Below are 15,130 nucleotides of genomic sequence, written 5' to 3'. Positions count from 1 at the left end.
TAGTGAGGCGCCTCCGACTCGGAAGGAGTGGCCTGTTATTCCGGCGAAACCCCCGAGCTCCCAGACAGAGTGTGCGACCCGTGTGACTCTTCCCCTAGTCAGGTGTCGTCTCGCTCCGTCGAGGTAGTAGCCAAACAGCGAGGTGATATTCCCGCCTGCTTTGTGTAGCCGACGCAGGACCGCTCGCACCGGGCATAGTTTGTTCGGTTGCCTGTTCAGCACTATGGATTGGGATTCCCCAGGGGCCCCAGTTTTTGTGTCCCTCAATACCAGCGTAATTGAGTCCGCTGACGATATTTGAACGTCTGTTGTCATTAACGAGGTTGAGAGGTCTAGTGGTCCGCTCTGTGTGTCGTACGTCAGCTCCGCTAAGCGTGCCAGTCCCCAGAATGCTACAATTGCGAGGTCCGCAATAGTTCGGGATTCGTCGTCCTTGTCTTCCAGTTGTTCCACTAGGAATAAGAGGTGGCGGATGTGCACTGCTCCTTTTGGTGGTCTCTCTGGCTCCGTTGCGTCTTGCCTTGCCGCGGCCTTAAGCATCAATTTCACATGATGCTCGATTACGTCTGGGTACCTTAGCTTGTGGTAGGTGTGCCACGCGTGGATGCCGTGCAAGTATCGTTCCAGCGATTTAGCCGAGATATCGGTTGACAGGGGGATCAAGCCGTTTCTGCCAGCCCAGAAGCAAAATCCATAAATGTCTTCGTCTGTGGCCGGTAGTCGGAAAGGTTTGTCCGAGTGCTGTTTCTTGTACTGAAGAAATTTCTTCACTGCAGCGTTATATGTTTTCAGGGTGTTCGGTTTCCATCCTTTGAGGACAAACTGTTGCGATAATGTGGGGTTGAGTTCGTCTGCCCCATTTGAGAGGAATTCTTTTATCTTGTCTAGGTCCAGCATCGTCTTCGGTCTTGGGAAGGTTGCTGGTGTGGGAAGGGTTTTATGTCTCCCGCCCGCTTGCGCTCTCTTGGTCCATTGGGGACGTGTTTCGGGCCCTTCTGAGGGCCCCTGTCATGTTCGGGCCCCTGTCATGTTCCAGTCCCCTGTAAGGGTATTATCACCGCCCACTTTCCAATCCCCTTTCTCGAGGGGGCTTGGGTGTTATGGCTCCAAGTTTCCTCCCTTCCTCCGTTGTTTTTTTTTTTTTTTTTTTTTTTTTTTTTTTGGAAAGTGCCGACTCGGCGAGTCTGTGGGCCTAAGAAGTATTCATTACTCTTAAGGCAATTTAGCACTCCACGATCTGCTCTAAAACAAGCGCAAGATCACTGGGGATGGAGATAGTCACTATATCTTTGGGGTTAGAGAGTGATCGGTCTCCTCTGGAGAGGCCGTCGGCTTGGTTGTCTGCAGAGCAGACTCTTTTCGCCAGGATGTCCAGTTGTTCGCTGATCAGGAGATCCTGAATGGTCTTCCATTCTTCGTTGACCTCATGGTCTCCTGATTTCCGCTTGTTTACGACTGCTTCGGTGGTTGTATTGTCAGTCCAAACGATGAGGAGCCTGCCGGGTTTCACTTTGAGTTTGAGTAGCATTATGATACCTAATCGCACTGCCACGGTTTCCAACCACGCGATGCCTCGTTTTTCTGCTCCGCTGGTCTTCCAACCATTGCGGAGTCTGAACTGGGCCCAGGCCTTGCCGACCAGCACCCCTATACCGTATCCGGTAGAGGCGTCGCCTACCCAGCGAATGTCGGTCGGGTCAGGGCTGGGGATGAGTCGTGTGTGCTTGAACGCCGAGAGTGTTTTTGACCATCTTGCAAGGTCGTCTCGAACGTCTTCTGGCGTTGCCCGGGCCGCTCGTCTATGCCTCCAACTGGTGAGCCACCGGTACAGGCTACATAAGTAGCAACGCAGCTGGGGCAGGAGGTAAGAGACGTGGTTCAATCTGCCTGCCAGCACTTCCACTTTGTTGTAGTTAAACTTGGCCTTCGGCTTCTGAAAAACTGCGATTTGTTCGAGTCGTTGCTCTATTTTCCCCGGTGGGAGGCGGACCGTTTTCTCTACTCCGTTCCATATGAAGCCAATGAATTTTTGCTCCGGTTGAAAAGGTGAGCATTTCTCTTCGTTCGTTGCGACTCCGAGTTTGTTTGACCTGGACACTATGTCCTCCATCAATGTCGGACAACCGACTTCCTTGACGAATAAGTTATCGTCCACCCATCTGAAGATGGTTTCGAGCTGAAATTCGTGCAGCATGATTTGCTTCCAGGCGTCTGCTGGCCTTCCGAAAGACCCGCAACCAGCGACGCCTCCAAATGTGATTCGGGTGTCGAGGAGCAGGCCTCCGTCAAAATCTTGGATCAGGAGGTAAGGCCATTGTGACATTGCTGTCGGGATTTGGCGGTACGCCTTTTCCCAGTCGAACACCGCCATGTGGAAACTAGATTTGTTGTTCCGGAAGAAGCGCGCGACGACATTGAAATCATCCCACGTGGTTTCGAAGTCTTTCGCGTCCACAAAGGAGTTCACTGACGGAATGTCAGGGTCGTTACGCGGAAAGCTAAGGTCGTTGATTGGTCTAGTGGAGCCGTCTCCGTTGACTACCGCGCCTAAGGGGTTAGACCTGAAGAAAGGGAATTGCTCTGCTACTTCGAGGTGCGTGAAAGGCCCAAACATGCGGCCAGCGTCGAGCTCCCGTTGGATTGACCGCTCAATTTTGCTCCTTGCTTGGAGTGCCGAAGAGTGGTTGGGCGGGGTGTAGAAACTCAGCCCAGGGATTGAGTGTTCCGGGATTCCTTGGTGGAAACCGTTCTCGAAGCCTTCCAGTACATCCGCAAAGGTGTGATCTAGGCCCGCGTTTTCCAGGGCTGCCGCCCACTCAGGGATGTTCATTTCGCAACGAACCTCTTTAGGCCAGGTTGATGCCGCCGCTGTTGCGAGCTTGGCCTTACTCACGATGGGTATCCTCACGGGTTGGGTGTCATCACAAAGTAGCGCAGCATAAGAGGGACTGTATTTCACAAATAGAGAGTTTTTTTTTTTTTTTTTTTTTTGGTAGGAAAAACAACTAAGCTTTCTATTGCTAGGGTTATCCGGTTTACTAAGATGAAAGAAAAATTGCCTTGGCGGCGTTGTGCACAAAAGCGCACGGGTGCTAAAGACCCGGCATTGGAGCGACTGCTGGTACAATATGTCGGCAGCGCGTGGGGGGGAATATAACAGACAAAGAGAGAGAGGTTCTGTGTACTGGTGGGGACGGCGACCTACGCGTTGGTTTCTCCGCTGGGCTTTGTTCCGTGATTAGCCTTTTTGTGGTTGGGGCCGTCTGAGCCGTTGTTGTTGGAGTTTCCGCGGTCCCTGTTGGCCGAGTTGTTCGCTCGCTTGTCCACATAGTTTGGGTCGAAGTTTGAGCCCTTATAGCCTGACTTCTTCTCGTAGCGCGCCCTTCCTCCTCCCCCTCCGGGGCCCGGGTTGGGGTTTGGTGAGTAGGTCTTTGCTCCGGCTCTGCCGGTGATCGGTGCCCCCGTGAGGGGATCCCAGTTGGATCTCGGGCCGTCTTTAGCGTAGGGGTTGTCCGTGAAGCCCAACTCGTCGAACTTGCGGCACTGCGCATAGCAGATGGCTGCTATGTCTTCTCGCAGGACGGAAATGTCCGGGATGGACTCCACGCCGCCAACGCTGACTCGGTGTGAGAAAGCGTTAGATCACACCTAGAGGTGTGATATCAAAGTTAGTCTTGTTGATCAACCTGCCGTAGGCCTGGATGTCTTGCTTACTTGGATGTCGTAGCGAAAAGCTGGCATGAAGCCATCTCTGCTTTGGATCAGGTCCACGTTTGCCTTGTGTCTGAGGACCCAGTCTGAGAACGTCGCGAAGTTGTAGACGTCTTTAAGCGTTGTGTAGAAGTTACGGTGGTTCACCGTCCAGGTTGAGAACGATTGTGTGAACTCGTTGGGGTACGGGTACCCAGAGTAACGAGTGCCCTTGTTGGCCGAATTCTCGTCAGATTTGGATCGTTTTTCTACGTGGTGAGTAATCGCTTTATCTGTAGAAGTGGTTGCACTTTGTCAGGAGTTTGTAAAAACTTTTGGTTATGTCTGTGGTAAGTTGGACGAACCTTGCCACTCTTTGTTAAAGATGGTTAGCGGTATCGGGGCTCGTAGCTCGCGTATGTTTTTGTCGAAAAACGGCGTGAAGCCGACGTCTGAGTGGGTGGTAATTGCGCCCGAGACAAAGTTGAGGCCTCCCTCGTTTGAGGGGGCTGGCATCGGGGTACCCATGTGCCCTTGAACGTTAACTGAGTTGGCTAGATGGGCATCGGCCTTTGGGGTTGACATGGCTTTGTAGAGGTTGAACAAGGCGTTCGCCGTTGCCGTTTCACCTGCTAGCTCGGCTTCAATCGCTTTGATGCCGATCCGCTTGCACTCTTCCGACGCGCCTGTCGGTGGGCGGATTTCTGCGGGGGTTGCGCTGCCAGCTAGGGGGTTCTTGACCGCGATTGGTTTATTCAACGATTCAACTGCCCAGAGGTACCAGTCAGTTTTGTCATCCCTGATAGCTTTTTTTTTTTTTTTTTCTTTTTTTTTTTCCGACTAACCAGGTTTGGAGCCGAGGCTCTTGATGTAGTCCGTTCCTAAAGCGCTCAACAAGGTTGGTGGGATTGAGTCGGGTAGCGTCGGTGGTTGGGCTGGGTTTGCGTCCACGTCTATCACCGCACCGGACTTGGCACTTTTGGATCTATCTTTTGCCGCGGGGCCCTTGCCAGGGGCTTTCGGGGGTTGCGCCGCTTCGGCTGCCCCATTGTCTTTAGATTTAGACGAGGTCGTGCTGGTCTCCCCCGTTGGGTTGGGATTCATCGGGGCTGCCGCTGAGGTTGCTGGTGGCCCGTTACCGGGTTCCGCCTCTCCTGCCTTCTGTGACCTGGTCACGGGGTTCTTCGGAGGTTGAGACATAACTTCGTGGGCGATGAGGGTTTATAAACTTTAAGATAACCTTCCGGGTAAAAACAGGTAGAGAGTTTCTGAATGTCGTGTTTTGAAGATAAGAAGCTAAAAAACTCAAGGGCCCAGATACTCAAGGCAGACGTGGCTGGATTCGCGAAACTAGATGTCGCTGGAGAAAGCGCCGTCAGCCTCTCTGAAGCTGCTGCCTTTATAGTCTTCCTGGGCCACCCACAAGTCGGCCGCCGTACATGTCCTCTGAGCGTACTTGGCCGGGCGGCGAGGGGAAAGGTGTATCACTAGCCTCAAAGGGAGCTAGTGCGACGGAGGGGCTGAAACCCTCCGATTACCGTGCCCTATATTGGACCTACGTCCATGATACGCGTATCCATTGGGCGGCGGAGCCGCGTCACTGCTCGAGGGAGCGGTGGCGCGGTCTCCGCCGCCCCTCCCCTTTCAGGATAAATCTGTCGTCGCAGCTTTCCCTATAGGGCACGGTAATCGGAGGGTTTCAGCCCCTCCGTCGCACTAGCTCCCTTTGAGGCTAGTGATACACCTTTCCCCTCGCCGCCCGGCCAAGTACGCTCAGAGGACATGTACGGCGGCCGACTTGTGGGTGGCCCAGGAAGACTATAAAGGCAGCAGCTTCAGAGAGGCTGACGGCGCTTTCTCCAGCGACATCTAGTTTCGCGAATCCAGCCACGTCTGCCTTGAGTATCTGGGCCCTTGAGTTTTTTAGCTTCTTATCTTCAAAACACGACATTCAGAAACTCTCTACCTGTTTTTACCCGGAAGGTTATCTTAAAGTTTATAAACCCTCATCGCCCACGAAGTTATGTCTCAACCTCCGAAGAACCCCGTGACCAGGTCACAGAAGGCAGGAGAGGCGGAACCCGGTAACGGGCCACCAGCAACCTCAGCGGCAGCCCCGATGAATCCCAACCCAACGGGGGAGACCAGCACGACCTCGTCTAAATCTAAAGACAATGGGGCAGCCGAAGCGGCGCAACCCCCGAAAGCCCCTGGCAAGGGCCCCGCGGCAAAAGATAGATCCAAAAGTGCCAAGTCCGGTGCGGTGATAGACGTGGACGCAAACCCAGCCCAACCACCGACGCTACCCGACTCAATCCCACCAACCTTGTTGAGCGCTTTAGGAACGGACTACATCAAGAGCCTCGGCTCCAAACCTGGTTAGTCGGAAAAAAAAAAAGAAAAAAAAAAAAAAAAAGCTATCAGGGATGACAAAACTGACTGGTACCTCTGGGCAGTTGAATCGTTGAATAAACCAATCGCGGTCAAGAACCCCCTAGCTGGCAGCGCAACCCCCGCAGAAATCCGCCCACCGACAGGCGCGTCGGAAGAGTGCAAGCGGATCGGCATCAAAGCGATTGAAGCCGAGCTAGCAGGTGAAACGGCAACGGCGAACGCCTTGTTCAACCTCTACAAAGCCATGTCAACCCCAAAGGCCGATGCCCATCTAGCCAACTCAGTTAACGTTCAAGGGCACATGGGTACCCCGATGCCAGCCCCCTCAAACGAGGGAGGCCTCAACTTTGTCTCGGGCGCAATTACCACCCACTCAGACGTCGGCTTCACGCCGTTTTTCGACAAAAACATACGCGAGCTACGAGCCCCGATACCGCTAACCATCTTTAACAAAGAGTGGCAAGGTTCGTCCAACTTACCACAGACATAACCAAAAGTTTTTACAAACTCCTGACAAAGTGCAACCACTTCTACAGATAAAGCGATTACTCACCACGTAGAAAAACGATCCAAATCTGACGAGAATTCGGCCAACAAGGGCACTCGTTACTCTGGGTACCCGTACCCCAACGAGTTCACACAATCGTTCTCAACCTGGACGGTGAACCACCGTAACTTCTACACAACGCTTAAAGACGTCTACAACTTCGCGACGTTCTCAGACTGGGTCCTCAGACACAAGGCAAACGTGGACCTGATCCAAAGCAGAGATGGCTTCATGCCAGCTTTTCGCTACGACATCCAAGTAAGCAAGACATCCAGGCCTACGGCAGGTTGATCAACAAGACTAACTTTGATATCACACCTCTAGGTGCGATCTAACGCTTTCTCACACCGAGTCAGCGTTGGCGGCGTGGAGTCCATCCCGGACATTTCCGTCCTGCGAGAAGACATAGCAGCCATCTGCTATGCGCAGTGCCGCAAGTTCGACGAGTTGGGCTTCACGGACAACCCCTACGCTAAAGACGGCCCGAGATCCAACTGGGATCCCCTCACGGGGGCACCGATCACCGGCAGAGCCGGAGCAAAGACCTACTCACCAAACCCCAACCCGGGCCCCGGAGGGGGAGGAGGAAGGGCGCGCTACGAGAAGAAGTCAGGCTATAAGGGCTCAAACTTCGACCCAAACTATGTGGACAAGCGAGCGAACAACTCGGCCAACAGGGACCGCGGAAACTCCAACAACAACGGCTCAGACGGCCCCAACCACAAAAAGGCTAATCACGGAACAAAGCCCAGCGGAGAAACCAACGCGTAGGTCGCCGTCCCCACCAGTACACAGAACCTCTCTCTCTTTGTCTGTTATATTCCCCCCCACGCGCTGCCGACATATTGTACCAGCAGTCGCTCCAATGCCGGGTCTTTAGCACCCGTGCGCTTTTGTGCACAACGCCGCCAAGGCAATTTTTCTTTCATCTTAGTAAACCGGATAACCCTAGCAATAGAAAGCTTAGTTGTTTTTCCTACCAAAAAAAAAAAAAAAAAAAAAACTCTCTATTTGTGAAATACAGTCCCTCTTATGCTGCGCTACTTTGTGATGACACCCAACCCGTGAGGATACCCATCGTGAGTAAGGCCAAGCTCGCAACAGCGGCGGCATCAACCTGGCCTAAAGAGGTTCGTTGCGAAATGAACATCCCTGAGTGGGCGGCAGCCCTGGAAAACGCGGGCCTAGATCACACCTTTGCGGATGTACTGGAAGGCTTCGAGAACGGTTTCCACCAAGGAATCCCGGAACACTCAATCCCTGGGCTGAGTTTCTACACCCCGCCCAACCACTCTTCGGCACTCCAAGCAAGGAGCAAAATTGAGCGGTCAATCCAACGGGAGCTCGACGCTGGCCGCATGTTTGGGCCTTTCACGCACCTCGAAGTAGCAGAGCAATTCCCTTTCTTCAGGTCTAACCCCTTAGGCGCGGTAGTCAACGGAGACGGCTCCACTAGACCAATCAACGACCTTAGCTTTCCGCGTAACGACCCTGACATTCCGTCAGTGAACTCCTTTGTGGACGCGAAAGACTTCGAAACCACGTGGGATGATTTCAATGTCGTCGCGCGCTTCTTCCGGAACAACAAATCTAGTTTCCACATGGCGGTGTTCGACTGGGAAAAGGCGTACCGCCAAATCCCGACAGCAATGTCACAATGGCCTTACCTCCTGATCCAAGATTTTGACGGAGGCCTGCTCCTCGACACCCGAATCACATTTGGAGGCGTCGCTGGTTGCGGGTCTTTCGGAAGGCCAGCAGACGCCTGGAAGCAAATCATGCTGCACGAATTTCAGCTCGAAACCATCTTCAGATGGGTGGACGATAACTTATTCGTCAAGGAAGTCGGTTGTCCGACATTGATGGAGGACATAGTGTCCAGGTCAAACAAACTCGGAGTCGCAACGAACGAAGAGAAATGCTCACCTTTTCAACCGGAGCAAAAATTCATTGGCTTCATATGGAACGGAGTAGAGAAAACGGTCCGCCTCCCACCGGGGAAAATAGAGCAACGACTCGAACAAATCGCAGTTTTTCAGAAGCCGAAGGCCAAGTTTAACTACAACAAAGTGGAAGTGCTGGCAGGCAGATTGAACCACGTCTCTTACCTCCTGCCCCAGCTGCGTTGCTACTTATGTAGCCTGTACCGGTGGCTCACCAGTTGGAGGCATAGACGAGCGGCCCGGGCAACGCCAGAAGACGTTCGAGACGACCTTGCAAGATGGTCAAAAACACTCTCGGCGTTCAAGCACACACGACTCATCCCCAGCCCTGACCCGACCGACATTCGCTGGGTAGGCGACGCCTCTACCGGATACGGTATAGGGGTGCTGGTCGGCAAGGCCTGGGCCCAGTTCAGACTCCGCAATGGTTGGAAGACCAGCGGAGCAGAAAAACGAGGCATCGCGTGGTTGGAAACCGTGGCAGTGCGATTAGGTATCATAATGCTACTCAAACTCAAAGTGAAACCCGGCAGGCTCCTCATCGTTTGGACTGACAATACAACCACCGAAGCAGTCGTAAACAAGCGGAAATCAGGAGACCATGAGGTCAACGAAGAATGGAAGACCATTCAGGATCTCCTGATCAGCGAACAACTGGACATCCTGGCGAAAAGAGTCTGCTCTGCAGACAACCAAGCCGACGGCCTCTCCAGAGGAGACCGATCACTCTCTAACCCCAAAGATATAGTGACTATCTCCATCCCCAGTGATCTTGCGCTTGTTTTAGAGCAGATCGTGGAGTGCTAAATTGCCTTAAGAGTAATGAATACTTCTTAGGCCCACAGACTCGCCGAGTCGGCACTTTCCAAAAAAAAAAAAAAAAAAAAAAAAAAAAAACAACGGAGGAAGGGAGGAAACTTGGAGCCATAACACCCAAGCCCCCTCGAGAAAGGGGATTGGAAAGTGGGCGGTGATAATACCCTTACAGGGGACTGGAACATGACAGGGGCCCGAACATGACAGGGGCCCTCAGAAGGGCCCGAAACACGTCCCCAATGGACCAAGAGAGCGCAAGCGGGCGGGAGACATAAAACCCTTCCCACACCAGCAACCTTCCCAAGACCGAAGACGATGCTGGACCTAGACAAGATAAAAGAATTCCTCTCAAATGGGGCAGACGAACTCAACCCCACATTATCGCAACAGTTTGTCCTCAAAGGATGGAAACCGAACACCCTGAAAACATATAACGCTGCAGTGAAGAAATTTCTTCAGTACAAGAAACAGCACTCGGACAAACCTTTCCGACTACCGGCCACAGACGAAGACATTTATGGATTTTGCTTCTGGGCTGGCAGAAACGGCTTGATCCCCCTGTCAACCGATATCTCGGCTAAATCGCTGGAACGATACTTGCACGGCATCCACGCGTGGCACACCTACCACAAGCTAAGGTACCCAGACGTAATCGAGCATCATGTGAAATTGATGCTTAAGGCCGCGGCAAGGCAAGACGCAACGGAGCCAGAGAGACCACCAAAAGGAGCAGTGCACATCCGCCACCTCTTATTCCTAGTGGAACAACTGGAAGACAAGGACGACGAATCCCGAACTATTGCGGACCTCGCAATTGTAGCATTCTGGGGACTGGCACGCTTAGCGGAGCTGACGTACGACACACAGAGCGGACCACTAGACCTCTCAACCTCGTTAATGACAACAGACGTTCAAATATCGTCAGCGGACTCAATTACGCTGGTATTGAGGGACACAAAAACTGGGGCCCCTGGGGAATCCCAATCCATAGTGCTGAACAGGCAACCGAACAAACTATGCCCGGTGCGAGCGGTCCTGCGTCGGCTACACAAAGCAGGCGGGAATATCACCTCGCTGTTTGGCTACTACCTCGACGGAGCGAGACGACACCTGACTAGGGGAAGAGTCACACGGGTCGCACACTCTGTCTGGGAGCTCGGGGGTTTCGCCGGAATAACAGGCCACTCCTTCCGAGTCGGAGGCGCCTCACTACGCTTTGCACTAGGGATCTCCACCGGAGAAATCTGCACCATCGGTAGATGGAAATCAAATGCGTATCTACTGTACATCCGGAAGTACTCGGAACAAGACTTGCTCGACGCGGTGGCAGTGTTAAAACGTATAAACACGTAAAAAAAAAAAAAAAAAAAAAAAATAAGAACCAACCCAGGCAAGGCTGGGAGCAATTTAACCAACCCAGATTATAACACGCCCAAAAATGGCAAACGTGGACGAGACTAGCGAGAGGATGCATCGACGGAAGTTAAGAGTGTACGCAGGGCTCAGGCTTCCGAGTCTGAGCATCTGGGTCTGTACGGACCCCCTTCTTCCCTGTGCATTCCTTCTGCTCTGTTTCTGCTCGGGGGGCTCTTTGATCCCCACTCGGTCTGATGGGGTCTTTGGGAACCATCTTCGGATGGTGCCACACCCAAAGACACCCCCGGCCCCGGGTGGCAGCCCCCCCCCCCCGGCCCACACAGCGCCTAGACTAAACCCCACTAAAAGTGGGACGCAGTCTAGGCTAGGGGACGCGACGTCGGCAAGCCACAGGCTAACGACAACGCGCTCCCCGAATCTGTCCAGATTGGAGCAGTGTGAGAATGGACTGTCGACAGCCATATAAGGCAGTCGACCGGGAGAAGTCCCTCCCGGATGACTGCTTGATATGGCTGTCGGCCGGGAGGGACTCCTCCTGGTCAACTCTTGTATGTATGTGGTTGTCGACCGGGAGGTACTGCTCCTGGTCGACTGCCTTATATGGCTGTCAACCTTGAGGTACTGCTCCCGGTCGACTGCCTTATATGGCTGTCGACCGGGAGGTACTGTACTACTGCTCCAGTCCCTCCCGGATGACTGCTCGATATGGCTGTCAACCGGGAGGGACTCCTCCCGGTTCCTCCCGGTCAACTCTTGTATGTATGTTGTTGTCGACCGGGAGGTACTGCTCCCGGTCAACTGCCTTATATGGCTGTTGACTGGGAGGGACTCCTCCCGGTCGGCTCTTGTATGTATGTGGTTGTCGACCGGGAGGTACTGCTCCCGGCCAACTGCCTTATATGGCTGTCGACCGGGAGGGACTCCTCTGGGTTGAGTCTTGACTGCTTGATATTACTGTTGAGCGGGAGGTATTTTCTAGCATGGCGGGCGGTGTACAAAAATTCGCTCGAAGTTAGTGTGAGGTGGTGGGAAAGATGATGTAGGGGTGTCGAAAAAAAAGGCGGGGGTCCGGGGTTTGAGAAGAAAGGTGGGATTTATCCTCTTTTGTCCTCTTTTAATTTCCTGATTTCCTGATTTCCTGGATGTCCTGGAAGGGCATAGGAAGAAGGAGATCAGGTCCGCAGGAAGCGTTCCAAGTCGCTCATTTTTCCTGGAAACTCCGACCTGGAACGCTTCCTGGATCAATTTTGAAACCCCCTAAAGTCCGTCCGAGCAGTCAATCTCTGCAATTGTGGTAGATTTTGTAACCGGGCGAGAAACTAGGTGATCCCTGACAGTTGAAGCTGGTAGCCATCAAGCCAGCTTCATTTTCCTCATCGCTGAAGATGAAAAATGCAGTCAAGAGACCGAGCCGAAATCTATGATACTCGGAGAGCCGATGATCAGAGAAGTTAGAACCCAGTCTGCTCTTCGACGACCGTTTACAGCACCACCCAGTTGACATTGCTAAGGGGTCAGAAATATCCGGGTACATCGAAACAGCCAACCGCTCCTCGACATTCACAAAGACGCACAGATTGGCGTTCGTTGTTCATTTGAGTCTGCAGCGTTACCGAGTCCAGGTTTCTCTCCGCTGGTGGTTTGACTATGTGTTGTTCTAGTCTACCGAAATCCGCGTCTTGAAGCGGTAACTCTAGTCTACCAAAATCCGCGTCTTGAAGAGGCAACATGTTCAGTTCGAAGAGAGAAACATCAAGCTTCGGCGACGGTGAAAAAAGGTTGGACAACAACCCGATTCGCTTGGAGGGCTCCCTATAAAGGTGCCTGTACCGTCGGCCGTCTGCCCCGCAGACACACAAACGCACTGTACCTATTTCAATAAAAATCTGTGATCGTTACTTAAATAACTTTCTGTTGTATAACTGTCAAGTTTTTAGTCCAAGTGAGCAGGGATCTTCTCTTCAGTGGTTTAAGCTTTTGATCCTACTTTCTGAGAAGGAGTGACTGATATGATTATGATTAAAATGACGTAGTTTGCAAACAAACTACAGCCTCTACTTGAATCCCCGATACCTACACATCTCAAAGAACTCTCGCAGTGGTGGATTTTTGTGACCCGCCCAAAATGAAATCCCGTTTCAACGTTCAAGTCTCAGTATTGCTCTTAGGTTATTGGTCTAAAATTTTATTTCCTCTTTTTGATTCACATACACATTAAGCGTGGATTCCATACTGATTTCCGATATTCTTCTATCCTCTGTTGTGCTTTGGATGATTTTTTCTGCGGATTATCATTCATTTCGCACGAGTAGCTGGGAGCTTTTTGAAAGTATTGGCTCAGACGACTCCGCCTCCTCCCTGTTTTATCACTGGACCCAATTTCCCGCTTCCTCGCACCATAGTCTACGATGAAAAAGCAGTACAATGCGACACGGTAAGCAGCATTACACGTCAACAATTTTTTCTAACCACCACCCAGACAATTCATCTGACCTCGAAACATATCCAGACTATCAAGCTAGCCACCCCTCTCCTAAACATTCCTGATATATACATCCAAGTTGGCACACAAAAATTTAGTTTTGTAAGTCATCGAGTGCTCACTCATTTTGATGATGAAGTGGTCATTAAATAGAAAGCTGAACAAGTCGACAAGTATCTTTATACCCAACAGTCGTCAAAGGATATCGGCTTTCACACGTCCAACCTGCCATCGACGATTTTTGCGTTGAAAACTTTTGGTGTTGTGCCAAAAGAGAAAGAAGCAGTACTCGATATATATGGGAAATTGTATGGCGCTATGAATGCTGCTGTGCGAAGCAACAATTACAAAGATGCAATTCAAATGGTGAAAGGGTGAGACCAATTTCTTTTTCGCTTACCGCTATACTTTCGAGTTCGAAAGTGAACAGATCTATGTGCTGTTTCTTGAGCTAACCAGAACCTGGTTCACGCTGTAGAGCACAAAACTTCCTCAATTTGCATATTCGAGTCCTGGCCGGTGATTCATCATCTGAAAAATTGACTGAAATGTTTACCAAGGTCAGCGGAAACTTATTACTGTTTTCCACTTAAGAAGATATAAGTACTCGTGGATCTTTGAACCTAATCAGCATCAAAATATCCTACGTGGATATGCTGTTGAATTGCAGGTTACCAGGCTTTGTATCAAATGTACCGCCAAAGACTATCAAGATTTGAACGCATATGCCGTCGCCAAGAAGATCCGTATAGAGCCATGATTTGAAAGAACATTGGATGAACAGGCTAGATAATCCTCAGCCTGATTTATCTCCTATTCTTTTTTTATGTAGGATTGATTCCAGAGAAATTGGGATACTATCCAATTGGTAATTGACATTTTGTTGAGTTTGTCTTGACTTTTCAAATGATAATTTGTATAAATTGCCATGTTTTATTCTTTTATTGGCATGTTTTTTAGTGGAAGGCATTTACTTTTCAACTAAATGTATCTACATTCTGTTTTATCTTTTTGAATTTGATGATATGCATACTTGTAATTACTTTTTTGCATTATTGCTGTTTGACTGAATATTAAGAAGATTAAGTTTTCAAAAGTTTTCAAACCAAATCCATCTGCAGATGTGTGCACTATGCACTTGTAACACCTGACTGGATCCAAAAAAAAGAGAGGGAAAATAATTTTCTTTTGTTTAGCAAGGACAGATAGGATTAGAGATGTCACTTGGTACCCGTCGGCGGGTACCCGGCACCCGTGGGCGGTGTGGTGCTCCATTCCAAACCATAAGTAGTATTTTATTGCTTTCCTTTACATATATTCATCATTACATTGCCCATTTACCCATAACCCTTCACAAATAACTCATTATTATTGTATATTCAGATTCTACGCCAAATTTCACCTATAGTCACTCACACATAGTACCCCCTTATCTTCAATGGTTCAATAGTTATAAAGGATATAAGACTTACAGAAAACCTACAGTCTTCATTCGTTACAATACTCATTTCATTAGTAACTTAGCTGAATCATTACATCACATTCTTTTCACAGATATATTCTCACATACTAAACCCTTTACATATATTGCTCATTATGTACTATGTCTATTGTACACATTACATCATTGGATCTGTGCTTATCCCTTTCAGTAGTGCTCATCATTACAAGTAGTTACTCTGTTCACATCACCTTCTCCATTTGTACAAGCTTTTATTCCCATAGCCAGAACCCTTTCCCCAGTTGTATAACCTTCATTCCCATAGCCAGAACTCCACATCGTCTGTGCTCATCCTTCCTTCATATAAGAACTGTCCTTCCTCCCTCACTTGTACCTTATGCAGAATTTATAAAGAATTTTAGATACAGAAATTATAGTGC

The 15,130-nt window shown here is 50.5% G+C and overlaps 4 protein-coding genes across 4 annotated transcripts; 2 read left to right on the top strand and 2 right to left on the bottom strand.

Moving 5' to 3' along the window:
* Positions 1 to 3,201: 3,201 nt before the first annotated feature.
* PtA15_6A840 (uncharacterized protein) lies at positions 3,202 to 4,890 on the bottom strand (the record flags this gene model as incomplete). The annotated part of the gene is made up of 4 exons (XM_053170587.1): positions 3,202 to 3,616; positions 3,687 to 3,709; positions 4,171 to 4,457; positions 4,536 to 4,890. The coding sequence occupies 4 exons, from the start codon at positions 4,888 to 4,890 to the stop codon at positions 3,202 to 3,204; spliced, it is 1,080 nt and encodes a 359-aa protein (XP_053021763.1).
* Positions 4,891 to 5,040: 150 nt separating this feature from the next.
* PtA15_6A839 (uncharacterized protein) lies at positions 5,041 to 5,641 on the bottom strand (the record flags this gene model as incomplete). Its single annotated transcript, XM_053170585.1, has 3 exons — positions 5,041 to 5,145; positions 5,250 to 5,363; positions 5,489 to 5,641. 3 exons carry the CDS (start codon positions 5,639 to 5,641, stop codon positions 5,041 to 5,043), a joined length of 372 nt encoding a protein of 123 aa, XP_053021762.1.
* A 72-nt stretch (positions 5,642 to 5,713) lies between these two features.
* Positions 5,714 to 7,402, top strand: PtA15_6A838 (uncharacterized protein; the record flags this gene model as incomplete). The annotated part of the gene is made up of 3 exons (XM_053170584.1): positions 5,714 to 6,068; positions 6,147 to 6,367; positions 6,956 to 7,402. The coding sequence occupies 3 exons, from the start codon at positions 5,714 to 5,716 to the stop codon at positions 7,400 to 7,402; spliced, it is 1,023 nt and encodes a 340-aa protein (XP_053021761.1).
* Positions 7,403 to 12,892: 5,490 nt separating this feature from the next.
* PtA15_6A837 (uncharacterized protein) lies at positions 12,893 to 14,009 on the top strand (the record flags this gene model as incomplete). Its single annotated transcript, XM_053170583.1, has 6 exons — positions 12,893 to 12,935; positions 13,080 to 13,201; positions 13,277 to 13,351; positions 13,442 to 13,623; positions 13,728 to 13,809; positions 13,920 to 14,009. The coding sequence occupies 6 exons, from the start codon at positions 12,893 to 12,895 to the stop codon at positions 14,007 to 14,009; spliced, it is 594 nt and encodes a 197-aa protein (XP_053021760.1).
* Positions 14,010 to 15,130: the final 1,121 nt, after the last annotated feature.

This window comes from Puccinia triticina, chromosome 6A (genome assembly GCF_026914185.1).
Source record: "Puccinia triticina chromosome 6A, complete sequence".
Classification (NCBI taxonomy): domain Eukaryota; kingdom Fungi; phylum Basidiomycota; class Pucciniomycetes; order Pucciniales; family Pucciniaceae; genus Puccinia; species Puccinia triticina.
The sequence above is the reverse complement of the archived record's forward strand: the minus strand, read 5'-3'. Positions and strand labels throughout refer to the sequence as shown.